This window comes from Cuculus canorus, chromosome 4 (assembly GCF_017976375.1).
Source record: "Cuculus canorus isolate bCucCan1 chromosome 4, bCucCan1.pri, whole genome shotgun sequence".
Taxonomy (NCBI): domain Eukaryota; kingdom Metazoa; phylum Chordata; class Aves; order Cuculiformes; family Cuculidae; genus Cuculus; species Cuculus canorus.
The window spans coordinates 28,507,446-28,533,854 of NC_071404.1; the positions used below are offsets into that span (position 1 = coordinate 28,507,446).

At 42.2% G+C, this 26,409-nt stretch overlaps 1 protein-coding gene across 2 annotated transcripts in view; it reads left to right on the plus strand.

Moving 5' to 3' along the window:
* Positions 1 to 13,425: 13,425 nt before the first annotated feature.
* Positions 13,426 to 26,409, plus strand: part of SLAIN2 (SLAIN motif family member 2) — a 41,196-nt gene continuing 28,212 nt past the window's right edge. For both annotated transcript variants that reach the window (XM_054064800.1, XM_054064801.1), the window contains exons 1-2: positions 13,426 to 13,801; positions 24,560 to 24,708. In XM_054064800.1, the coding sequence (XP_053920775.1) occupies positions 13,497 to 13,801; positions 24,560 to 24,708 (454 nt within the window). In that variant the 5' untranslated portion in view covers positions 13,426 to 13,496. The remainder of the gene's footprint in view (positions 13,802 to 24,559; positions 24,709 to 26,409) is intronic.

Sequence of the window (26,409 nt, forward strand, 5' to 3'; positions counted from 1 at the left end):
TATTTGCGTCTTTTACCTCACAAACGGGGTCAGCACAGTAGCACTGGGGAGTTCTGTGCTAGTACCAGAATAGCTACCTAAAAAGGCAAGGATGTGGACTAGGGTGTTTGGCTGCTTAGCTCTGGTGGTTTTCAGCTTGTGATCCCTGGGCCTCTCGATGCTTCTCAGAGGACACACAGGACATAACTTAAAAGGTCCACACTTCGTTAAGTAGGATCCCCTCTCTGAAGATCTTTGGATCTGAGAAACACTGCCATGCCAGCTTGAGTGTTGTGGAGGCAGTGTGGACAATGCAGCATGCAGGTACCAGGAGCCTCGAGCGAAAATTGTGGTTAGGTGATAGTGCATTGCAGCCTGAGACATTGTGACAGCACCACTTGTGGTTTAAGAAGACGCAAGTGCAGCTGCTAAGGAAACAGAATAAACCTGGCTCAAGAGACAACTCTTAGGATCCAAAAGCAAGGTTAGTCATAAGGTGCTGGTGGCAGGGTAAAATTTAATCAACAGGCACGGGTGCTACAGAGAACAGATGCTGGCCTTAGCAAAACTGGTATTTCACAGTTGACTTCAGTGGTGTTATGTCAAATTTATAGCAAAAACACTGAAAGGAGATTTTGTGTCACCGTGTGGCTTTTAGCTAGAATATACTATGGAAAAGTAGGTGGTCAATGTGTAGTTTTATCTTGTACATAAAGTCTCATGGGGTAGTTTGTGTAGTCCCTAACACAATGCAAAAATGTAAACACAACTCTCCTTCCAGAGATAAGAACATTGTTCTATTTACAAGACATTTGTATCATTATGCCACATAACCACATTACACTGATTTCATTAGCTCAACCTCTTTGATTAGAAGGCTGTCACACCAAAACCCTGGTCTCCAAGTGAAGTTCAGATTCTGATTGTGGTGACATTATTGTAGATACATTCCTAGTGAAACTGTTCTGAATTTACATGTAGGTCAGACAATGGCTTTTTTTATGGAGCTTTATTTGTGTACTTGGGACTTCCTAATACAATTTTAAACTAGAGAATAAAATATGTCATGCATCTGGTTGACTTTGTAAGCCTACTTAAACAAATGCAATCAGTAGTATGACAGCAGTCTCAAATCTAAGCATTTTTCCACATGACCTTAATTTATGACCTTATCAGGCTGCCACCCAGTAATGACAATTAAGAGTACATCTACTGTGATAATTACCTACCTGAATTTGTTTGACAATGGACTTGACATCATGCACTCACTGTAAAACCATTTTTCCAGTCTTCATTGGCATCTATTAATGTTATGCATTTTCAAAAGAGTTGCAGAAAATAGTATTTGTTTTGTTATTAAATAATTAGTAACTTTGCATTAAAAGGTTTTATTTGACTGATATTCACTTTTCAAGTAATAGTTACCAGTTAAATAAAGTATGGACAGAAAATATATATACATTTTTTTTTGTCTAATTCAACCCCTGTGAATTTCATTGCTGCAAGCAAAGCTGAGTGGAGATGAATGTTGCATCCTTTGCAATGTCATGCCCACAGCCGTGCTCTTGCTGGAAACAATTCTATATCTTCATTGTTCCTAAAATATCTTCAAATTGAGGTGTAGGGGTAGCTAGGGAGCCTCAAGTGATATAAAGAGGGCATTTCCACTTAGTTCTTCATTCCTACTTTCTTGCAACCTCCTTTAATCTAAGACTACACCTTATGTTGTTATGTTTGAAGTCCAGCTTTCTAGCAGTTTTTCAGATCCAACATAGTCTGCAGATATGGTGCATAACAGATATATGTGTGCGTGTACGTGCATGTATAGACACAGAGATATACATACACGTGCTTAGATGCTTACCTCTTGGGAAAAATTAATTGTAATAAGCACTAAAATCATTTTTTAAAATAATAATAATAATAAAATTCTCAGGAGAAACCCTAATATTATTCTCAAAATTTTCTTGCCAAAATGCTTATGAGAAAGGAAGACAACTCTAAGTCCCTTGCCTCCACGTGTTTCTTTGTTCCTAATACACAGGCATGTCACTAGTAAGACACGCCTGTGCCATGACTACGAGTGGGCTGACCCCTTACTATCTAGCTTCACATTTGGCTTGTAAACAATAGTAGGAACTGAGCCCATAGAAAATATCTCGCTCTAGCCAGACTCCCACATTGTTTGAGCTAGGAAATTGAGACAGACTGCTACATTCTTGGTTAAAAATAAGAGGCCTTTGAATTTTCTCTCTACTCCAAACTTTCCATGAAGGGTTGACTTTTGTTACTTTGGCACATCTTTTGAAGTCTGAATATAGCTCAGCTTTTACGTAGAGTTTCTGTACTTAAAGAATTGTGCATCACTGGACAGGCTCAGACCTGTTAATGAAATGTGTCTTATTGCACCAGACAGCAGCACCCTACTGTGCCCTAATATGGGGACTTGCTTGTCATGGGGGCAAGACAGTGTTGGCGCAGGTGCGCCATCAGGAGGCAGCTTCCTTCTCCTGGAGGAAGTCTAATTTTGGTCCATATTCAGCTCTAGAGCACCACTGACTGCACCTACACCTAGGCTGAATCTGTACCACCTATTCTTTTGATTTTGCATCCTCCACAAATCCCTCACGATGAGTGACTCAGCCTTTCCACCAAGCAACAAAGGCACATAGAAGGTCACAGCTCACTGGCACGCTCCAAAGATTGTTTCAAGCTACAAATGATAAAATCAGTTAAATTGCATGTGCACAAAGTACAATCCCATAAGAGGCCAGGGATATTTACAGAGAAATATTCACACAGAAGATAACTTCTAATGAAATGTACAGGTTGTGTTAAGCTTGTTGTGGCCCAGCTCTCAATAAAGGGATTTTCCATGATGGTAACTACATGTTCAGATATTATTTATTTTAATTTTAGTAGAGAAATTTCAGTGTTTGAAAGGTTTATAAATTTTATCTTTTACCTGCAACAAGGTGGAATAGTTTGAAGAATCATAAAATCATAGAATCATAGAATCGTATGGGTTGAAAGGGGCCTTAAAAATCCAGTTCCACCCCCTCTGCCATGGTCAAGGGCATCTCCCACTAGACAAAGCTGCTCAAAGCCACATCCAACCTGGCTTTGAACACTTCCAGGGATGGGGCATCCACAACTTCTCTCGGCAGCCTATTCGAGCACCTCACCACCCTCACAGTAAAAAATTTAATCCTAATATCTAATCTAAATCTCCCCTGTTTCAGCTTAAAGCCATTGCCCCTCATCGTATCACTACAGTCCCTGATAAAGAGCCCCTCCCCAGCTTTCTTGTAGCCCCTTTAGGTACTGGAAGGCTGCTATAAGGTTGCCCTAGAGTCTTTTTTTCTCTAGGCTGAATAAGCCAAACTCCCTCAGCCTGTTGTTGTATGGGACGTGCTCCAGCCCTCTGATCATCTTTGTGGCCCTCCTCTGAAGTTGTTCCAACAGATCTATGTTTTTTCCTGTGTTGAGGACTCCAGAACTGAAAGCAGTGCTCCAGGTGAGGTCTCACAAGAGCAGAGTAGAGGGGCAGAATCACCTCCCTCAACCTGCTGGTTACACTTCTGAAGCAGCCCCGGGTACGATCGGCTTTCTGGGCTGCAGGCACACATCACAGTCTCAGGTTGAGCTTCTCAACCACCAGCATCCTCGAGCCCTTCTCTTCATGGCTGCTCTCAATCCATTCTCTGCCCAGCCTGTAATTGTGCCTGGGATTGCTATGTTACTTACCATGTTATAATACCTCAGTTCAGCATTTTGATTGAAGCCAAATATATACATTTTAGAAGATATATCAGTGGACACTTGCATCATACTTATCCCATGCATTAACAAAAAACAACACCAAATCTATAAGTTCGCAGCCTATTTGAATTACAAGAGGACCTGGTGGGCCCTGACCCTGCAAGCTTTTAATTCCCAATGATTTAATAAGGAGTAAATTGAGGTTATTTTTTTGTTACAATGTATATATTTCAAGCTTATACACTCATGTATTTACACATTAGTTAGTAAAATTTGGTCTAGAAAACACAGCAAAATCTTTTCTTCTTTTAAGCTTGTACATGCCTTGCTTGAATTTAAATAAGAGATTCCATTACATATCACTCTCTTCTCATGGTTCATATTTTCCCCTGAAACCTGAAGACCTATTGAGACAGGTTTAACTTTAAACACCAATCTTGTGTTTAAAGTTAAGCTTGCGCACCAGTATATTACTTGTTAATGTATTGTTTGTACTGGGAATGCTCAGACTGTGTAACTGCAACTTGAATACAGAGGACGCTGAAAAACATAGGATTCAGAACTCAAATCCTTCCCACCTCTGTTATTGTAGCAACCTCACAAGCATGGACCGTGAACATGGGTAGCAAACTCTAGCTGGAAGATAACTGTTTGCTGCCCCTCAATAATGGACAATATTAGATTATCTGCTGGTGTGGAGTCTGTCGCCAGTTTAGATTCGGTGGTGGTTAGTTGACTTTCATTTGTTCTTGCGGTAGTATCCTTTGACTTGCATAGTTCTTCCCACTGTTTAGCCTTGTTACCCTCTGAAACCACATCTGGTTGAGCTAAACAAGACAATGACTTCCACATAACACCATGTCAGTCACTTTACTGAAATCTGTATGGATTTGCCTCATTGCAATTCCACCTGCTCAAAATATTGTGTATTTTAGCAAAGAAAAATACCAAGTTAAATTAGCCCAATCTATCTTTGGTAACTGTTTCTCTCCCATTTTTATGTGCTTTTCTTTCACAAAATGTTGAGTTCTTATAGGCAATTAAGATCACCCTAAAACACTTTTGTGGATCACTTTTCTCCTGAAAGATTGCTATATCCTTTTTTAATTTTTCTTAATCATATGGTATTGCTGTTTGTTTTAGAAAATGCATAAAAACTCACACCACTGTCTTTATTATCTCAGTTATTGAGCCTCCTTGAGAGCTAAGCTCTTTGCCCTTTTATTTCATCTTGCACATGAGAATTTCTCTTTCTGCATCCATTCTCATAAATATCCTAGGGTTTGCCTCTGTGTACTGTCGCATTATTATTATTATTATTGAGCCAAATACTCTGGTAGCTTGGGGTAGGACCTAGAGCATCTTAATTGCAAGCACATCTATGTTTTATAAGGTATCTACTTCTTTTTTATTGCTTATACAGCCAAGGTACCTTTTACTATTTGCTTGAAGTTCTTTTGCAGCCTCTACCTAAGCTTGATTTTTGACATTTTCGCCTTTCTACATGCCTTCTGTCTGGAAAGACATTTTTTCTTTTTACCTCATAGGATGTCTCTTTATATATAATATTAAGGGTTTCTCAATTAACAGCGAATGGAGTTATTTCCTACAATTTTTCCCTTTGGGATACATACTTAAGACAATTTCTGGCTTAAAGGAACTCCTGTTGCCTTCCCCAGTTATCTGACTGAACTATTCTTGCTCAATATGCACTCATACCTCATATCAGTAACAACAGTATTTTAAGATTAATATTTTGGCTACTTTTATTCAGCAGAGGTTGGCTTCTCATCAAGTCCTACTATACTGTTAGAGGTACTGGTAACAAATGAAGCACTTGGTAAACAAAAGCCAAACGGTTGCTCTGACCAAATATCTTTTAACTCTAAAAGGGATAATTAAAGAAACAGAGGAAATACAAAGCAGCAGTATGGATAATGAAATAGAACATTTTATGTTTCTTTTTTTAAGGTTCAAAATGTCTGGCGACTAGAGTAGAAACACAGGAAAATAAATAAGATTATTTATACTTTGCAAGATGAATTTTCTGCTGCAGTCAATAAGTCATTACTGAAAAGAAAAAAAAAATCCCAGTTATTCAGTAATCCCAGTGAATGCTGTGATAATATTGGGAGGGAAGGAAATAATTCCATAGGAAAATAATAGAACAAATTTGTCCTGACGTTTTCTACACCAAATTGTCCATCAAGACCCACCAACGGGGATCGGGGGGAGGGACCCTGTATGAAGCCTACTGACGTAGAGGGAGTGACTTGCCAGTTCAAGATCTGAATATTTTGCTGTGACTTTGCAGAGAGCCACCACGAGAGGGCCACGTGCCTGCCACTAGCTCCAGGGAGTCTCCTGCTCACCCTCCCTGCACAGCCTGCACTCATATACATTGTGGCTTCTAAACAATATTTTCCCAATTTGCCTCTCATTCACAAACAGTGTAATGTTCTTGTGGTGGGTAATCTCATGATGATTCTTCTTGTGGACTTCAGCAAGAAGCTATGCACTTAATTAGGCACTGAGAAACACTTTGATTTCCCTGCAGGGCTCTTCCTTTTGCGCATCCTTGCTGAGAGAGGCCGCGGTGGCTAACTCAGCTCTCCCCTGGAGCTAACTAGTTCAGTTGAGCACAGGAGGTTACAAAGTGAACTGCACTAGAAAAAGCAGTAATGTAAGCAGGAATGCTTTGCTTGATACTACTTGTTATTTTAGCACTGTTGGGCACTGTCAGCCTTCATTTAATATATTAAAAAAAAAAACCTGCCATACAAGAATCCAGAAGAAAAAATAATGACACTGTGATAAAAAATACTACTAACATCGAAGAGAACAAGATCGATAAAGTGTTACACCGTAAGATTTACTTTATGGCATCCTCCAAATACAAGGAATATCTTGCACAGTAGAATGAGCAGGAGTCCCTCTCCAAGTGCTCCCAAAATCTGGGAAAGGAACTGTCAGCGCAGAGACCAGAGCACGCACATACACGCGCTGCCTCCTCACAACGTGTGAACAGCAACACTTCTCCAAACAGAAACTCTCCACACACATTTGTGCCATTTCTGGGACTCCGCCTTAGGAGTGAATCCTGAGCTACCAGCGCAGTGACCAAGGTCTGTTGACCTCAAGTCCTCTGGAGGAGGCTGGCAGAAGCCCTGGTGCACAACCTTCTCCCTGGGAAGGCTCAGCTTAAGTGCCCGATTCCGACTAAGGCAAAACGCCATCACTAGATGGCGACGGATACCTTCTGTACGGTGCAGAATGGACGACTGATGTCTCTAAGCAGAAAGGGGGCGCGGGGGCGAAGCAAAAGTTGAAGTTGCTTTAAGATGTAATTTTTAATAATACAGTAATACACCATTTCTCAAAGAATATATTCATAGAATCACAGAATAGTTTGTGTTGGAAGGGACCTCAAAGATCGTCTAGTTCCAACCCCCTCCCATGAGCAGGGACACCTCCCACCAGACCAGGCTGCCCAAGGCCCCATCCAGCCTGGCCTTACCTCCAGGGATGGGGCAGCCTCAGCTTCCCTGGGCAAACTGTGCCAGTGCCTCACCACCCTCATTGTGAAGAATTTCCTCCTTACTTCTAGTCTAAATCTGCCTCTCTCCAATTTAAAGCCATTCCCCCTAATCCTACCACTACATACATGCCTTTGTAAAAAGTCCCTCCCCAGCTTTCTCGTAGCCCCCTTCAGGTACTAGAAGATATATACTGTTCGCTATAAGGTCTCCTTGGAGCCTTCTCTTCTCCAGGCTGAACAACCCCAACTCTCAGCCTATCCTCATAGCAGAGGTGCTCCAGCCCTCTGATAATCTTTGTAGCCCTCCTCTGGACTCATTCCAACAGTTCCATATCCTTCTTATGTTGAGGATTCCAGAACTGGACACTATACTCAAGGTGAAGTCTCACAGGAGTGGAATAGAGGGGCAGAATCACCTCCCTTGACCTGCTGGCCATGCTTCTTTGGATGCAGCCCAGGAGACGATTGGCCTTCTGGCCTGCGAGTTCACATTGCCAGCTCACATCTAGCTTCTCATCAATCAGCACTCCCTAGTCCTTCTCAGCAAGGCTGCTCTCAATCACATCATCCCCCAGCCTGTATTGAAACTGTGGATTGCCCTGACCCATGTGTAGGACCTTTCACTTGGCCTTGTTGTACCTCATGAAATTCACACAGGCCCACTTCTCCAGCTTGTCCAGGTCCCTCTGGATGATATCCCTTCCTTCCAGTGTGGGAACTGCACCACTCAGATTGTCATCATCTGCAAACTTACTGAGGGTGCACTTGATCTCACTGTTTATATCATTGATGAAGATATTAAACAGCACTGGTCCCAGTACAGACCCCTAAGGGACACCACTTGTCATATATCTCCATGTGGACATCAAGCTGTTGACCACTACTCTCTGAATATGATCATCCAATCAATATCTTTATCCACTGAATAGTCCACTCATCAAATCCACCTCTCTTCAATTTAGAGAAAAGGATACTGTGGGCAACCATGTCAAAGGCTTTACAGAAGTTCAGATGGATCACATCCATTGCTTTTTCTGTGTCCGCTGATATTCCCACCCCTTCACAGAAAGTCACTACATTGGTCAGGCAGGACTTGCCCTTGGTGAAGCCATGCTGGCTGCCACTCATCACCTCCCTGTCCTCCATGTGCTTTAGTGTAGCTTCTAGGAAGATCTGTTCCATGATCTTCCCAGGCACAGAGATGAGTCTGACAGGTCAGTAGTTCCCAGGGTCATGCTTTCTACCCTTTTTAAAAATGGGGACAATGTTACCCTTCTTCCAGTCACCAGGGGCTTCTCCTGACTGCCATGAATTTTCAAATATCATGGAGAGTGGCTTGGTAACCACATCAGCCAATTCCCTCATGACTCTGAGATGGATCTCATCAGGTCCCATAGACTTATACATGTTCAGGCTCCTCAGATGATCATGAACCTGATCCTCCCCTACAGAGGGAGGGGCTTTACCCCTCTCGTCCCCATCTTTTGTCCATTGCCAATGAAACCTTTTTCCTTCCAGTGACGGCTTGTTAATAAAGGCATGTCAGGAAATTTCTCAGTAAATTTAGAAACTTTTTCTGAATATGAGAACAGAAGATTGCTTCATGTGGGTGGAGACACAAGGTGTCACTCAGTATTACCCAAGTCAATGAAATCACTGCGGTCTGCAAACAAATGTAAGTAATTAATCTTCTTGACAAGAGAAAATCCTTTCCCAGTGTTCTGAGTCACTATAGCATTTTAAGTGTGTTTAGCTCAGCAGTATTCTAAAGAGCGATTAAGTTATTTTCAAGTGATTGATAAACATGAAATACTGGTAGCTAACTCCATGACAAAACTTAATTTGCATTTTCTAATGAACATACATATATGCAAAAAATGAGAGGAGCAAAGGATCTTTAAGCCTATGGAAGGTACTCAGCTACCATGATGATGAACCTAGTGTGAATATTTAAACAGCCTATGGAAGGTACTCAGCTACCATGATGATGAACCTAGTGTGAATATTTAAACATTATGTGCGGTGTCTGCAGTGATCCAGGCCCAGAAAGATGATGGTCGGTAGCACAAAGTCCAGTTGGAGGCCAGTAGTTAGTGCTGTCTGTACCCAAGGGGTCAGTACTTAGACCAATTATGTTCAACATCTTCATTAATAAACTGGATGGTGGGGCAGAGTATACTGTCAGTAAGTTTGGTGGTGACACCAAACTGGAAGGAAAGGATGATAAGCCAGAGGATCATGCTGCCATCGTGAGGGGCCCCAATGGGCTGGACAAATGGGCTGACAGGAACTTCAACAAGGAGAACTGTAGAGTCCTGCACCTGGGAAGGAACAATCTTATACACTGATATATGCTGGGGCCACACAGATGGAAAGCAGCTTGACAGAAAAGGATCCGTGTCTCCTGGTGGTATACACCAAGCTGAAGATGAGCCAGGAATTTGCCCTTGCTGCAAAGAAGTCAAATGGTATCCTGGGCTGTATTAGACAAAATTTTACGAACAGGTCAAGGGAGGATCCTTCCCCTCTGCTCAGCACTGGTGAGGACACACTTGGAGTGCTGTGTTTGGGCTCTTCAGAACAAGACAGACATGGAGCTACTGGAGAGAGTCCACCAAAGGATAACAAAGGTGATAAAGGTTCTGGAGCACCTGAGAAGAGTGTAGGGATGCTGCCCAGTTGTGTACAGATGGAGTCAGGAAGGCCAAGGCACAGCTGGAGATGAACTTGGCAGGGGAAGCAAAGAATAACAAGAAGGGCTTCTATAGGTATGTATGTGGGGGACGACATGATTGAGAGCAGCCCTGCAGAGAAGGACTTGGGGGTGCTGATTGATGAGAAGCTCGACACGAGCCAGTAATGTGTGCTTGCAGCCCAGGAGGCCAATCATATCCTGGGCTGCATCAAAAGAAGCATGGCCAGCAGGTCGAGGGAAGTGATTCTGCCCCTCTATTCCGTTCTTGTGAGACCTCACCTGGAGTACTGTATCCTGTTCTGGAATCCTCAACATATCAAGCACTGGAACAGGCTGCCCAGAGAGGTGGTTGAATCACTATTGCTGGAGGTACTTAGAAGATTGGTAGATGAAGCGCTTAGGGATATGATTTAGTAGTGGACAGGTATGGTTAGACTCAATGATCTCAAAGGTCTTTTCCAACCTAGCAATTCTAGGATTCTAAGTCAGAAAAAAGAAGCACACATGCAGGCACAGAGATTTGGAAAACACTGCAGTGGAAATGCTGCTTTTGCCTTCCTTTTCCATGTGTGTCAAAAAGACAGCACAGGGCGCAATCAGCAACTGCCCAGAAAAAAATCTGCATCAGGTCTGATTTCACATGCAGAAGAATTTCTCTTGCTCTTGCAACAGTGGAAAGATTTCATTTTTGTGGAGTTACTATCAATTAATGCTATTTGTGTATAGTCACCCAGGGGCCTCTGCTCGGGTGTGGTCTCTCACATCTGGCCAGTTTAAGTGTGGAATCTGATGACTGAGAAGCTCATGGAAGCCAGTGATTGGCCTGATTCTCAATGGAAGGCTTCTGGCCCAAGCCTTGATTCTTCTCTGTTCCCAAAACCCAAGAAGGACACTTGCAGACCAAGAGTGAATGAGAAAACAGGATTATGATCCTTGCTATTCGAGCCCAGACTATCGTTACAATGACTCCCTTTGTTCATCTCAATTGCATTCACTCTTTGTAAAAACAGCAGATGATTCAGCAGTTCTCAAACTTCTTTTCTCACTTTTGTCCCTTCCATCGGGCAGTATGTTTTGTAGGGAGAAATAATTGCTAGAGCTGCTTGCGGCAAAGAAATGGTGCCAGCAAGGGACAGAAAGTTGAGATAGACAACCTGGGGGGCAGAGAGACTGTAAAAGGGGCTAAGGGAAGGAAGGAGGAAGAGGAGGAGAGACAGGATGTAGGCAGCACCCAACCTCCTTGGAGGGTCTCCGAGCTGCCTCTTAGGAGGCCCCTAAGCATGACATAACCACTATGAACAACTACAGCTCCTAGGAGCCTGGGGCTCTTTCTAGTCTCGGTCCATCTCCATACTGTCTGCCTGCATTTCCCACCAAAGTTCTTCATCACAGCCCCACTTCACCAGCTATCCCCTCCCAGCCCTAGCCACCAACCCCATTCTGATCCCAGTAGCTGCAGGACAGACCCTTTCTATTGCAAAAGCATGATCAATGCAAGCAACTGAAGGTTTATCATGCCACCAACATTTGGACCAAGGATAGTTAAAGAAGAATGACGATGGTTATTATTGTGGTATCAATGAGCAGAGCCTGAAAGGTCTCAGCTCATGGGCCAAAACTGTTTAATAGATTTATTGTTGTGAAAATTATACAAAATCCGTGGTAAAGTTTGCTGCTGATAAGTTTCTTTTGCTAACAGATAATGAAGACAGATTACCATAAGAGTAATTTAAACTGCTTTATTAAAAGATACCATCCCAGGATTATTTCAATACAGTTAAATATGGAAGGTGATATTGGTTTGGAGGAAACAATGATATAAATTGTATTTATGGATCAAAGGTCTGGCTTCTCACGAGGACCTATCAGTAACAGTGGATAACTACCCCAGCATAAACTCTCAAACAATGCAGTACATAAAGAGATAATGTAATCTTTGAACTCGTAAGGGGACATTATTGCACAGGGCAAAGATGTGACCTAGTTCTTGCCCCCATACATAAGGCTGCTGTAAACCTGTGGCTGGCAGCCTCAATACCCCAGCAGTCCACGCACCACACCTAACACAACCCAAACACAATCCTGTGGCATTGATTGTCCCTCCTCTGTACAACCCACAAGTCTCAGCAATCCAGTTTCTTTTCCCTCCTTCCCTCCCTGCTCTTGGAAAGAATCCTACTCAGCTGCAGTGTCATCCCCTCTGGACTCCTGTCCCCCTCCAGCTTGCTTGCTGGTGTTCTTCCCCTCCCCAGCAGATGCAGGCTCCAAAACAAAGTTCTTGAATAGATGGAGCTTTGGAAGAGGAAAAAAAATGTGAAGGGCGCTGTCTCACAGTGGCACTGGGAAGAGGGGGCAGAGCACCCCTATAATGCCAGCAGAGGAAGTCCAGAGATACAAATTCCCAAGCCCCACTAATTGCTTAAACCGAAAGGTTCTAAGAGTTTTGTTGTCCTGACCCTGGAGATGTTTGAGGCCAGGTTGGAGAAGACTTTAAGCAAGCTGATCTAGAGGAAGGTGTGCCTGCCAATGGCAGGGAGGTTGGACCTGGATGATCCTTAAGGTCCCTTCCAACCAAACCATTCTATGATTCTATATCACGTGACTTTTTATATGAATGCATACATATTCATACATCACGAAAGGCTCAAGTGATATTCCGGGAACAGTTCATGTGCCTGTCACGCACACTGTGCCCAAGACTATCACCAGGGCCTCGGTCCGAGGCCACATCTCGTCTCCTTCAGAGGATTCCAGCATTTTGGGAAGGTAACCCAAGGCTTCCCCTACAAATCCCAGGTGGGCACGGGACAGGACGAGACAAAATTGGATGGGACAGGACGAGACAAAATTGGATGAGACAGGACGAGATGGGACGGGATAGCACAGCATGGGACAGGACAGGGATGGGACGAGACAGGGATGGGATGGAATGGGATGGGATGGGATGGGATGGGATGGGATGGGATGGGATGGGAAGGGGGCACGATGAGACAGGAATGTGACGGGGACAGGGACGGGGACGGGATGGAATGGGATGGGACAAGAAGGAGGCATGATGACATGGGGACGGGGACAGGATGAGACGGAACAAGATGGGACAGGACGAGATGGGATGAGATGAGACAGGGATGGGACGAGGCGGGACAGGATGAAACGGGACGGGACAAGAAGGGGATAGGACGGGACGAGACGAGATGGGACGAGAAAGGACGAGAGGAGATTGGAGGGGACGGAACGGGGACGAGACGTGTTCGGCCCAATCCCGGCCGTTCCCAGGTCGCGGGGCTACGGAGCATCCCCTGCGGCCCGCAGGCGGCCCCGCTGCACCCCGGGCGGGGCCGAAACCGCAGAGCGCGCGCCCACGCCGGCAACCCCGCCCGCAGCCCCAACGCCTCGTGGCCCGCCCCGGCCCCGCCCCGCCCGCCCCCGCCCCGCCCCTCGCGGGCCGTCGGTCGCTGCAGCCGCGGCGTCTTGGCCGGCCTGGTCCCTCCTCGCGCAGCCGCCGCTGTGCCGGCGGGCGCCATGGAGGACGCGAGCGCGGGCCTGAACGCGGACGCGGAGGTGCGGAAGCTGCAGGAGCTGGTGAAGAAGCTGGAGAAGCAGAACGAGCAGCTCCGCAGCCGCCACGGCGCCCTGCCCGCCGCCCCCAAGCGCCCCCCGAGCGCCGGGCCCTCGCCGCCCCCCGCCGCCTCCCCGCCCGGCGGGCGCTGCCTTAGCCCGCGGGCCCGGCGGCCCAGCCCCGGCGGCGAGGAGGACGGCGGGCTGGGCGGTGCGGCGGCGCTGGGGCCCGAGGAGCTGGAGGGCAGCGACGAGGACGACACTGGCTGGTGAGGAGGCGGGAGGAACGAGCCGCTCCCCGGCGTCCGCGGGGAGGGGGGGATCGGCCCCCGGGGTGCGGTGGAGCCGGAGGGAGGCGCGTTTCGGTGTGGCGGCTCCCCGGGGCCTGGGGGCTTGCTTTTGTTGGGCCGCGGGGTCGCTTGGAAGCCGGAGTAGGCTCCGGTGCCGTCGCCCCGTGAGGGATCCTGCCGCCGCTCTCACGAGGCCGGAAGGTGTCGGAGAGTGTCTGGGATGGCGCAGAATCAGCCCACGGGTACCCTTATACTTCTTCAAACGTGTGGCGAATGTGTCTTAAGCTTTCAGCTATGAGGGCAGCAAATGTAACATACTTCGTCTCATAAATGTGTTTTCCTTAGGTGTTTTTATGTACTGCTAACGATGTAGGACCATGGTTTATCTTAGGCAGTTCCTCTCTCTTTAAATGGACTGCTTACCCTGCTGCTCCAGCAGAAACGCCTGCGGGTGGCTGTTCATCTTTTCTTTATTATACATGGATGAGATTGTAGGGCTTTGTAGGGCTACAAAGACGACCAGAGGGCTGGAGCACCTCCCATACGAGGACGGACTGAGAGAGTTGGGGTTGTTCAGCCTGGAGAAGAGAAGGCTCCGAGGAGATCTTATAGCGACCTTCCAGTACGTGAAGGGGCTACAAGAAAGCTGGGGAGGGACTGTTAACAAAGGCTTGTGGTGATAGGACTAGGGACAACGGGTATAAACTGGAGAGGGGCAGATTTAGGCTGGACGTTAGGGAGAATTTCTTCACTATGAGAGTGGTGAGGCACTGGCACAGGTTGCGCAGGGAAGTTGTGGCTGCCCCATCTCTGGAGGTGTTCAAGGCCAGGCTGGATGGGGCCTTGGGCAGCCTGATCTAGTGGGAGGTGTCCATGCCCATGGGAGGGGACTTGGAACTAGATGATCTTTAAGGTCCCTTCCAACCCAAAATATTCTATGATTCTACTAAGAATCATGAAGATTTGCTCTCTCTTAATGTCATGCTGTTCTCCAGCTGTCTTTTTGAAGTTTCCTGTAACACTACATGAGGAGCAGCATTAGGGTCACAGGAGAATAGTGGGAAGGACCACAGAGCCAGCAGAGAAGTGTAAGGGAAGCATGTACACGGAGGAAAAGTGGAAGAAAAGCAGTCTGACTTGGTTTGGAACTGATTGTAGGTTCATCTACAAAGGCCTTTTTCTGAAGTGAACAAGCAGACAGATTTAAAAAACAAACAAACAAAAATGTCTTTCAGAGTTAGAAACGCCTTTAAAAATGCTGGAATGATTCCATGCATGAGCAATGTTTTAGTTGCTCAGGGAGGAGACAGTGTGTACTTCCTTGGAGAAGTCTTTTGCCTGACATCCAGCCTGATCCACTGAAGAAGTATGAGAGCATAAGTTTATTCTCATCCAACATGAGTTTACTAAATTAGCAAAAGGCATCATCTTCTGTGAAAAGCAGAGGCTCATTTCTCAGTTTATGCCTTGTAATCTACTGGCCTTTAGCATGTCAGAGAAATAGAAAATACTAAGTTTGCACAGTAAGTTTGGAGTGGGGTGGCTGTGTTTGTGAATGCTGTGAATTCTGAGGACAATAGATGTTATTTTATACATTAATCCTAAATCATGAGTGATGTAATGCATCTCTCCAATGAAAGCTGATTTCACAACAGAGCGTACAGTGCTGGTATATATGATGTGTGGTTTAGTTTATGCACTTCTGGACACTCAAGGGCAGGTGGCATCGTTCACTGAGTGCCACTCTTACTGGTGTCAGGTGTTTGACACATATACACTGCCTGTTATTGTGGCTTCAGTCATGTTTCCATGCAAGTTCCAGCCCTCAAAAGAAAACAGAGCTTAAATACAATCTATTACATTCATTCCTTTCCTAATATTTTAGCAACTATAATGCTAATTTTCAATCTCAGACTTGGGACAGTGACTGAGACGTAAACATACACCTAGAAGAGAGCAGCTGTTAAAATTTACTTGCCATCATACATATCAACAAATTTGCTGCGTGATTAAAAACACTTTGTCTTTTCATGCTATAGTTTAATATGCACTTACTGATAAATGTGATTTGACTAGATTGATGAGATGTGGGGGTTTTTTTTCAAATTGCCCAGAAGAAATGGAAATCAAACTCCTGGAATTTCTGAACACCATTTAAATTGACTGTTGAGGCACTAAATACTCTGAAACTACTTTTTTCTTAGGAAGGTAGGATGACGTCATATACTTGATGAATGGAGGTAATTGCTTTAAACAAAGTTGGAAGGTTTCAGAGGGCTAGTAGAGCAGTCAAAAAGAAACAAGCCTGTGGAAACAGGAGGGATGATGTGTGTAAGTGGATTTCTCTTAAACTCTTTCATAAAGATCCCACTCTTAATGCCTTGGTTATGCAAGGTCACTCAAAAAAGTAATTGAATCAACTGAAAGGGTGAATGTTTTTGATGAGATGTAAACCTCATGTGATTTCTCAGGTTCAAATGGATTTGGATCACTGCTGCTTAACCCAAAAACCTATTTAAACTCTGAGATTACATCAGTGTAGAAATCAAAGACCACTTAGCAGCTGAGGAAACCTCATGTGGAAACAAAATTTAAATCATAGTTTGTGCATAAAAAAATTGTTTAGTGTTGCCTTTTTGACTGTCTGCATAGAGAAGCTTAGATTTGCCTTTACTTTTGATTTCAGAAGGACCTTGCTGTGGGAGATAATAGATAATGAAGGGTGCTGATTATCTCTGTTCCCTCTGCTTTGTGCAATACAGGCATTTTTTTCAATCTGTGTATTCATATACTCCACTATGAAATTGTCTGCAGCCGTGTAATGGCAGAAAAAATACTTTTTTAACTGCTAAAGTTACATTGGTTTACGTTTAACACTCACATGAGGTTACTACCTGTAAAGTTTGGCTATGGTTTTAAGATGGAACAGCTGATACTGTGACTGAAATTGATACTGGAATGTGATGTGTTGCTGTGGTTTGGAGTTGATAGGCTAGTTTTTAGGTTTTAATTTTTTAAATGCTTTTAGATAAGTCTACACAGTGCAGAAGTATAAGATGAAAAATGAAAGGAGAAGGTAGAACTAGCTTAAATTACTGACAAGGGAAAAGAACTTTGATGTTGCCGCTTTAGTAGCATTGTTAGCTATTAAAACTGCATTACAGTATTAGTGAACTTTAGGACTGTTTATATTTTTCCTTATTTATTTTTCTTCACTGTGGTTAGTTCATAGAATCATACAGTAGTTTAGGTTGGAAGGGATCCCCAAAGGCCATCTTGTCCAACCCCCCTGCGGTGAACAGGGACATCTTCAGCTCAGTCATGTTGCTCAGAGCCCTGTCCAACCTGACCTTGAATTTTTCCATGGATGGGGACCTGTTTCAGTGTTTCACCAAATTAATTGTAAAAAATTTCTTCCTTTTATCTAATCTGAATCTACCCTCTTTTAGTTTAAAACCATTACACTCTTTCCTATCGCAACAGGGCCTGCTTAAAAGTTTGTCGATATCTTTCTTACAGGTCCCCTTTAAGTACTGAAAGTCCACAGTAAGGTGTCCCTGCATCTTTCTTTTCTGCAGACTGAGCAAGCCTAGATCCTACAGCCTTTCCTCACAGAAGAGGCGTTCCCTCCCTCTGGTCAGTTTTGCGGCTCTTCTTTGGACCCAGTCCAACAGGTCAATGGCTTTCCTGTGCTGAGGGCTCCAGAGCTGAACGCAGTATTCCAGGCATGGTCTCACCAGGGCAGAGCAGAGGGTCAGAATCACCTCCCTTGACCAGCCAGCCATGCTTCTTTTGGTGCAGCCCAGGATACAGTTTTGAGGGCTGCAGGCTCGCGTTTTCAGCTCATGTCCAGCTTTTCATCTTCCAGTACACCCACAAGTCCTTCTCAGCAGGTCTGCTCTCAATTCCTTCATCACCCAGACTGTATTGATACTGGGGGTTTCCCTGACCCAGATGCAGGACCTTGTACTTGGTTTTGTTCAACCTTATGAGGTTCACAAAAGCCCACTTCTCAAGCTTGTCCAGGTGTCCCTCTGGATGACATCCCATGCCTCGGGCATGTCAATTGCACCAGGCATGTCTGGTATCATCAGTTAAATCCAAATATGTTTTAGGTTTTGAACAGTTTAGCACATTAGACAATCTTCAAATAATAATGTAAATTACTAAAAATATTTCAGCGAATTTAGGCTGAGGTTCTTGGCCCTATGCTTGCTGAATCCTGTTCAGTATGCTGAAACTTTCTTCCTAATAGGGTAATGAAGGCTGCAAATAGGCACATATGCACACGCACACGGTACTGCCCTCTGCTCTCATGGAGGCTTTGTTTTAGGTCTGCTAGTTACTTCCTCAAGAAGTTGTGAGCGACTTTGATAATGTATTGTATGGATGTTCCTATTTAACTATTCTCAACTCAGATTATACCTAATTTGATTTTTTTTCTAAATTTCAATTTGAATAGTTTTTTTTTTTAATTTCTTTGATAACTAATTAAAAAGACAAAAGAGCAGGAAGGGGGACCAGAGTGGAGAAATCCTCGGAGAGGGAGGGTGAGTTGTACAGCTCCTTGTCTGACTTGCTGGGTAAGGTTGGGTGTGGAGGTGTGGCACATTCAAGATGACTTAATAACAGTGCACAAGGTGCCTTGCTATCCTTCTTTTAAAAAGTGAGCTGTCCAGAGTTTGTTGCAGAATAAGTGTGCGCACGTGGGCAACTACTGTGGATTAGTTAATGTGCTGTGAATCCACTGTAACTTGTTTTGCAGTAGCTTGTTACACAGTCACTTACCTAAACTTTCTGAGGAACAGAAAACATACAGTGCTTTTTCTTCAAAATTTATGTGCCTAAAAGAGTACAGAGTTTGTGTATCAGTTTTGTGCTTACAGTTGCTCAGCAGACTTCAGAACAGTTGTGTCCTCTTTAAATCATAGCACTATTGAAGCTAGCTTAGCACTTACCAATGCCTTCATGTCACTGCAACCTGAAGTCCCCTTAGTATGGCTAAAGTAGCTGAGAGTTGACTGACTTCATTTACAAATAAAAGGCAGTTACTGTGTGGTTAAAGTGAAATTACTAGTGACTTGTTTATGTTAATAGTTCAAAGTAATATTTTTACTGTTTTTGAAGACATCACATTGGTTTGGTATCCTGTTTAGTTAAAATAGAAAGCAAGTACTTTTACTATTATACAGATTCTCATTCAGCAGCTTTTTCAATTAAATTGGCACCTACTTTTAATAGCCTGCATTTCCATTCTAGTCATCCATTCCAGTTAGCTAGCTAAGTGGCTGTTGTGAGCAACAGAAGATGAAAACATAATTGTCATCTGCAGTTATTGTCTTTTAGCTCATATTGCTTGATGTCCTTGGAGCATTAACTTCGTTTTGGAGCCTAAAGTTTGCCTTAGTGAACTAGTGAAGTGTAGGGTGAGTGGTTTGGCATAGAGCTGCACCTGGATGAACTCCCACTGCTGAAATTACATTGCAGCCTTCAATCTTCAGCTGCTAAAATGGCATTGTATTAATGTGATTTAGGTGTCTTGGAAACTGGACAGGTTTTGATCAATTTCTGCACCGTGACCCAAGTAAAAGAAAAATGATTTTTTTTTTTTCATTTTGTGGCAGATTAAATGTCAGTCTGATTTAAAGTTGTTTTTTTAACCAAATTCAGATGATGGCTTCTCAAACTAGGATGATAATTTGAGAAGCATGTGAGAGAACTAAGGATTAGAGAAGTTAACGATCTGTCAAATGAAACAACTGGTGTAACATCAAATAATATTCCATTTGACTAATGTCAGTGAGATATGTTTCTTATGAAATAGATGTTTGAGGACTGTAATTTGCACTTTTTTTTTCCATTTCTGACTTCTTGTGTGGTATTTATGACTTTTAAGCATCTTCAGTATTTTGGTATTATGAAATCTTCAGTATGGGTTTCCTTTTTCGTAGTGGTATTTCTGAAATTTACCTTATCATCATGTCTTGTTAAGGCATGATTCATATTTCTACTTCTCGATGATGTCGGTAAAGCTCTCAATTCTAAGTAATTAGGCAGACATATTTTGGAAGATATTTAATATGATGCAGAACTCCTCAACATTTTTCTGTTCCATGTAAGTATCAACAATACCACAGTAGAGTGTGTGCGCTCTAACAAACTCCTGAAAAGCTGCTCAAATATTGGACAGTAGTACAGAATTTATGCGACAGTTCTTGGGAAGCTACGTGGTGGTGTTACAGGAGCCTTGCAAGCTTTTGAAGGCCCCTTTTCCCATTCCGTAATGTACCTTTCAGGCAGCAATTTGTTCTTTTGAGATGAATAATGGCTATAATTTTCAGCAACTAGCCGAAGCACAGCTAACTATCTTTAATTCCTGGTGACAGGAAGGTGGTTGTGTTCCCCGTTGCGCTTTGCTGTCTCTCTGGATCTTCTCAATTCTAATTGAAAATCATGTCATTTAGTTGAAATGTGCTGCTTTGATATAAAGTTGTAATGATATAGTCAAGGCATTCTTGTAGTATTCATCTCCTTATTTTGAGAGACCTGGAGTTCTGCTACAGGTCTCTGTATATTCATGCATATCTCAAAACTAGAAGCATTCACTTAAATACACCAACAAATCTGTAGTTACAGGCTAAGCAATGTATCTTGGGCAGTTACAACTGCAGGATAGGAACTTTGCAGGGGTGGGGAGGAGGAAAGAGGAAATCTGTGGGCCAGATTTGTGCAGGGATGTCACTTAGGTTTTGCATTTTTTTTTCTTTACAGCCAAAGATTCTTTTCAGATCTTTACCTGGAGCTGTTTATTCCAAATCCATCTTAAAATTTTAACTTATTTAAATAGCTCTGAACAAGATCTCCTGAAAGTTGTAAGTTTATCTAAAAGCTTAGATTGATACAGTTGGATTCCAAATTGTCTGTTTCCAAGATTGTCCAGTACTACTGTCTCCCATTTTGTTTATTTTTAGTAGTTTTTCCTTGTGAAATTTCCCTCCTGTGTTTTAGGGGAATTTCTTATCTATCTGTCCATAGATTTCTGTTTTTTTCTTCACATCTTTTCTTCAGGTTGCTTTTTTGATACTGCTTTTGCCTGCAACATGTTTTTTCTGGTCTCTTGCTTCATTGCCTCTATTGTACCTGCCAGTTTGTGCTTAATGTAGCTAACATAAACAAGCTCTAACTTGAGTTCTTTCCACTTGCCATCTACTTTCTAATTCAGATCTGTGACTTCATATTCATCTGCATGTTCTTCGTTCGCTCTTATACTGAACAGTAGAAGGACTTTGATACAAAAAGACTATTCCTTTCTTCCTGATTAGAATCTTGACTTCTGGCTCATGCCTGTGGCAACTAGCCTCTTATATTTTAATGTGCTGGGAGGTGTTCCTCGGGTGAGATAATTACTATGCAGATATTCCATTCCTGCCTCAATGTCCTATCCTCTTTCTTCAAACCCTTTTTCTGACTCAGCTATGTCCCAGTGAAACATGCCACAGCTTGCCCCATTTGCCTGACATTAGCATATGAGCTTGTAGTGGCAGTAGTCTCTCTGCAGAAGCTGTGCCCTTTTTGTGCTGTGTCTTCCTTGCGTCAGTTGAGTCCCTGGGTGCTTTAAACTTCATATTGGTGCTCCTGTGGTGTAGTTAACTAATGATAGCTGAAGGAAGGCAATATTACTGTGGGCAGCAGAATCATAGTGTCTGGACTTCTCGATGGTGTTTCAAAATAGATGGAAGGCCCTAGGCTTCTTTTTATGTACCGTTTTTCTTTTACTTGACTTTGTGTCACAGAATTGTAGATTCTTTATTCTACTGTGGAGACTGGAGTGTAGATTTCTGGTGTGTTAACATTTGTAGTGGAGGTGGTAACTGTAAGCTGTCAGCTTCCTCAATCGTTTTCAACTTCCTGTTTGCGTGATTTAGTAGTGTTTAAAGATGTATGAAGTCATACTGGTAATCTCCAATCTTGAAGCTGTTGTGCTGCCCGTCACTGCTGTTTCATTGCTCTAAAATACTTGCAGTACTTGTAGCCGGTACAAATGGGAATAAATCTCTTCAGGAAAGCTCTCCAGCTAAGGAGGACCTATATATTTTGGGTCAAACTGTAGTTTGACAAAGAATATCACTTAGCTATATGAAGTTACGCTTTGTACATGCTACATAGTCTCCTTTCTGTTCTTTTTCCCTTCGTGATATTGGGAAGAGAGGAAGAAGTATCACTGATTCTTAAGCTTGCCCTTGGTCTTATTTTTTTCAACCCAAATTAGGCAAGTAGGATTAAGTAAGTTTCAAAACTTGAGATTGGCTGTTCTTTGTCAGATGGGAAATTAAGATCACTACTTTATAATAATGAGATATTTGTAATCGCACAATGTGCAAGAAACTGTCCTGAAAGAGCTATTGTGTTACGGAATCTATGCACGTGTTTGTCATGAGGTAGTGGAGTTGCATGAAATATATATATTCTGAAGTTCTATCTTTTCTTGAAATACAAGGTGTGAAACAAAGGCCTTTAAAGGAAGAACAGTTGACTGGAAAGAAGTGGGAGAATCTGTAATATGTGCTTGGTTAGAAAGGGAGGTGGAAAAGTAGGAAGTGCATGAGCCTGGATGGCTTCAGTAGAAAAACTACTTGTGAAACAAATGCAACAATTGGAACCTGCAGGAATTAAAGTGTCGGAGCTTAAAATACCAAGTGCCATTTTGATTAGAGCAGCCTTTAGGTTTGTTGAAGATACCCATTTTGCCTGTCTTTCAGAGGTCATGTACTTCATTTTCATGCCTTTTACACTGGGTATTACTGTAAACACTTCAAAGACGTTTTGAACTTCTCAAACACAGCAAGGCATGTCAGCTATCCTGTGATAGCCTATGCAGCACAAAAATTGACTTTGTTACCTTTGATACTTCTTTGTATTGTGTAAACATACCTCAGGAGAAAAAAAGGAGTACAGACAAATAAATGCAAAGAATACAGTAAACCGAGGTGTTAGAGAGCTAGTAAATGTTAAACATTACTTTTAATGGTATGCACGTAATCACAGTAAGTACAGCAATTTGTGTAATTGTTTACATTGAACTGTAAAAACTGAGTGATTCTTGTGCTTTCCAAGGATCTTCAGGGCAATAAATACAGCATGGGCTCTTAGCTGTTCTTGTGAGCAGAATGCCTGTGAAGATTGTAAAGATTTCTACAAAATTAGTTTTAACAGCCGGCATGATGATACTGGCCTGAGTGTAAGCCACAGGGACTGTAGTATGTGGCAGTGGTTATTTGCGATGTTATAAACAGCTTCATTTTTGTTTAAAAACCTGGCAGTTATCAAAAATCCTCTCCTGCATTTGCAAACATAGCTTTCCAATTTCAGTGCTTGTGGGAAGAGTGTTTCAGAACATGCTATAAATGAAGTGATTAGTGTTTTCAGTGAGATATTTGTTATGATTTTTTATAAGCATGCTTCTTGAGAAGCTTTTGTGAGAAGTGACCTTAAGGGTAGTAATTAAAAAATATTTTACAGCTGTTTATAAATCAAACTGAGTTTGAGTTCTAGAATTACAGAGGAAGGATCAGTTAATAATCTTGTAATAGGGCTGTGGTAAATAACTTCCATGTTGCTGATGTCATTGGCATAAAAGGAACAAGGAGGAATTTTTGCTATCTGTGTTGTATGGCAGCAAGGCCAATTAGGCTGTCAGATATTCCAAAGTTACAGTGCATGGTGTACAACTGTATTCACTTAGAGTATGAAGTCTGTTGTTACTCCTAGAAGAAACACTCATTTCACCATTTCTGCATATGTGTAAACTCTAGTTAGAACTGTAGATCTAGCAGTTCACTGTTGTCTTTTTGCTGGAGCACATTCTCTGTTTGGTTCTAGTCCAAAGATAAGGCTTAGATTGTTCCTATTTTGAGTGTGTGATTGATTATGACTTTTCCCTTAACCTGCTTGTTGAGGCAGGAAAAATTTTCAGTTGAATTTCTAGAGTGTTTGAACTGGAATACTTCTTTCTTCAGTTACAGAATGCTGATGTTAAAATAGGTGAATGGAGATGCTGATGGACAACGGGCTTCAGCGTGTCCTGCAGAATGTTGTGATCGCATAGTTTCTCTCTTCTCTGTTATCTCTTGTTCCTTGTGTTTAATTCTTGACTGTATACTTAGGACAGAGATAGTCCTTTTGTTTTGTATTCAAAGGAAAACTAAAGGCTCTAAAGGATAGGATAAAAATTATAAGTAAAAATAAGGTGTTTATTGTTAAAGTTTTTGAATGGATGTGTTCCATGCACTTCAGCACTGTTCCTTGGCTGTTAAGATGCTTATCACTTGCTACAACTTTGCCTTTAGGAAAATAACGGTTGCATATTGCATTGTGCTTTATTTCCTTCTTTCAGGTGAATGTTACTTAAGTCTGAAAGATTAATCCTAATTTGTACTTCTCTGTGGTGTAGTGAAAGAGTCCATATACCTAACATGTCTGAAAGGTAAAGGTATTTTTTCCAGCATATCGGTCAATATATACCAGTGTAGCAATATAGACATCACTTCTAGCCAGAAATCCTTGGGTAGCTGTATGATATCCATGTTGCAGTATATCCCAAATAGTTAATTTAAAGGTGAAACTTGTGCTTTCTTAATTTTGGGGGATTGTAGTGTAGATATAGTATAAGAATAGAAATAGCATAGTGTGTGGTATTCTGTCTGTCTTCATAAATATTTCTTTCCCTCTCCTTTTCAGGTTATATACGTCCCCAAAGAAGAAACTGACTCCAGTGCAAAAATGTGTCAGTCCATTAGTTTGGTGCATGCAGGTGTTGGATTACCCAAGTCCTGACATTGAATGTGCTAAAAAGTCATTGATCCACAGGCTGGAACAGACAGTGTTGGGTGAGTGCCTGCATACTAACCCCACTTGGTTCAACGTATTTGTTCTAAAAGAGTCAGAATTCCCTAGTTGTGAGAGAAGAGGGTGAGATCCAGCAGTTACTTCTGTCTAAAGTTTTTATTATGGTTTGCAAGCAATAATTTGTTCTACTCATTTTCTAGGTTGAATAAAATGAAATAAAATGAAAGGAAGCATTGACTATGAATCATGATTTCAGAATTTTATATTACCTGTATAGTTACAATTTTGTCAGAAGTTTTCAGGAAGAAACAGTGTCCTTGACTGGAGGTTTTCTTGTCTTAATTTAACACAAGCTTCCATTTTAAAATATCATAATTGTTAGGTGCTTGTCAGTATGTTAACATGGAACTTGGTTAGCTGCTAGATGAGCTATTGTATTTCATCTGAGGAAATGGAGACTGAAGTTCTCGAATACTTCAGGGAGTTAATATTGATTTCTTTTCCTCTCATCCTTGGTAATTTAAGATCTTGCTACAGTGAGATTAAAAAATCCAGAGTTCACGATTCTTCCTTTATACAGATTAGTTGCTTATATTCAAAACTGGAGAAGGACGGAGTGTTTCGCCTTCTGAGAATGACAGCCTACATTCTCCACCTTTTTATTCCCAGCCTTTTTGGTGTCAAACCAGCAGCAAAACACAAAGTCTGATTAGAATTCTCTGTACATCTGATTTCTTGCTTCAATTTCTTCATTAGAACCCTTTTTTATTTAAAAAAAAAAGTTATGCTGAGACTTAACTTACTTGCTATTAATATATATTCTCTCCCTGTATTCCAATCTTTTTGCAGTCTTGCGCTATGTATGATCTGTTTTATTTTTTACTTGTTATCTTCAGAGTTTAACAGAATCACTGGACTTGAGCTAAGAATATGTGAACACGCAGTTCTAGGAGTGTTCTCAACTATCAGCTGCTTTACATGATTATATATAAACTTTGTGCTGAGTTTTTGACTGTACTTTTTTTTCCCCTCCTTGGATTCTTTTCTGGAGTAATTCGGTCTTTATTCAGGTTTGTACTAAAATATTTCCTAATAAAATTGGAAAACATTGATGGTAGATCACTTAAAGTCTGTTTCTCATTCTTGGAAAATTGTGGGCATACTGGTGAAAGTGCCTTTTGTACGATTCCTTGACGAATGTTAACAGTTTTCCTGAACAATTAACATGTTATATAGATCACTACAGGCAAAAGCTGAAATCCTAAACAATGAAGAGCACCCAAATCATAGTGGATTTATGAACAAAGATAGAAATTTGGGAATTTGAATACTACAGAGTATTTAGGACTAGATAGCAGTTAGGTTGAGCATGAGCAATTGTTTATGGTTTAACATCTTTTAAGGGCTAAGTGGAAATCTTCCAGAAATACCAAAAATTATTTTGCCCTTAGGATATCTTTAAGAATTCAGTCATAGTTAAAGCAGAGTGACAAGGAAGCTTCCCTGTGACATGGACAAACTTGAGAGTTTGGTCATTCAAATGATGTGTCTAGGCAACTTTAACTTTTTATTTCCACAGACCAAGAAGCTAACTCTGGCAGTGGTGTTTGCAACAATACTACTGTTCACCTATAGTACTAATAGGAGAAAATATTAACAGCAGGAGAGATGGACACCTGTACTGCTGGCTGGAGCAGACTGCCTGGAAAAATGAATTTGTAGCAAAAGAGAAAATTGTCCTT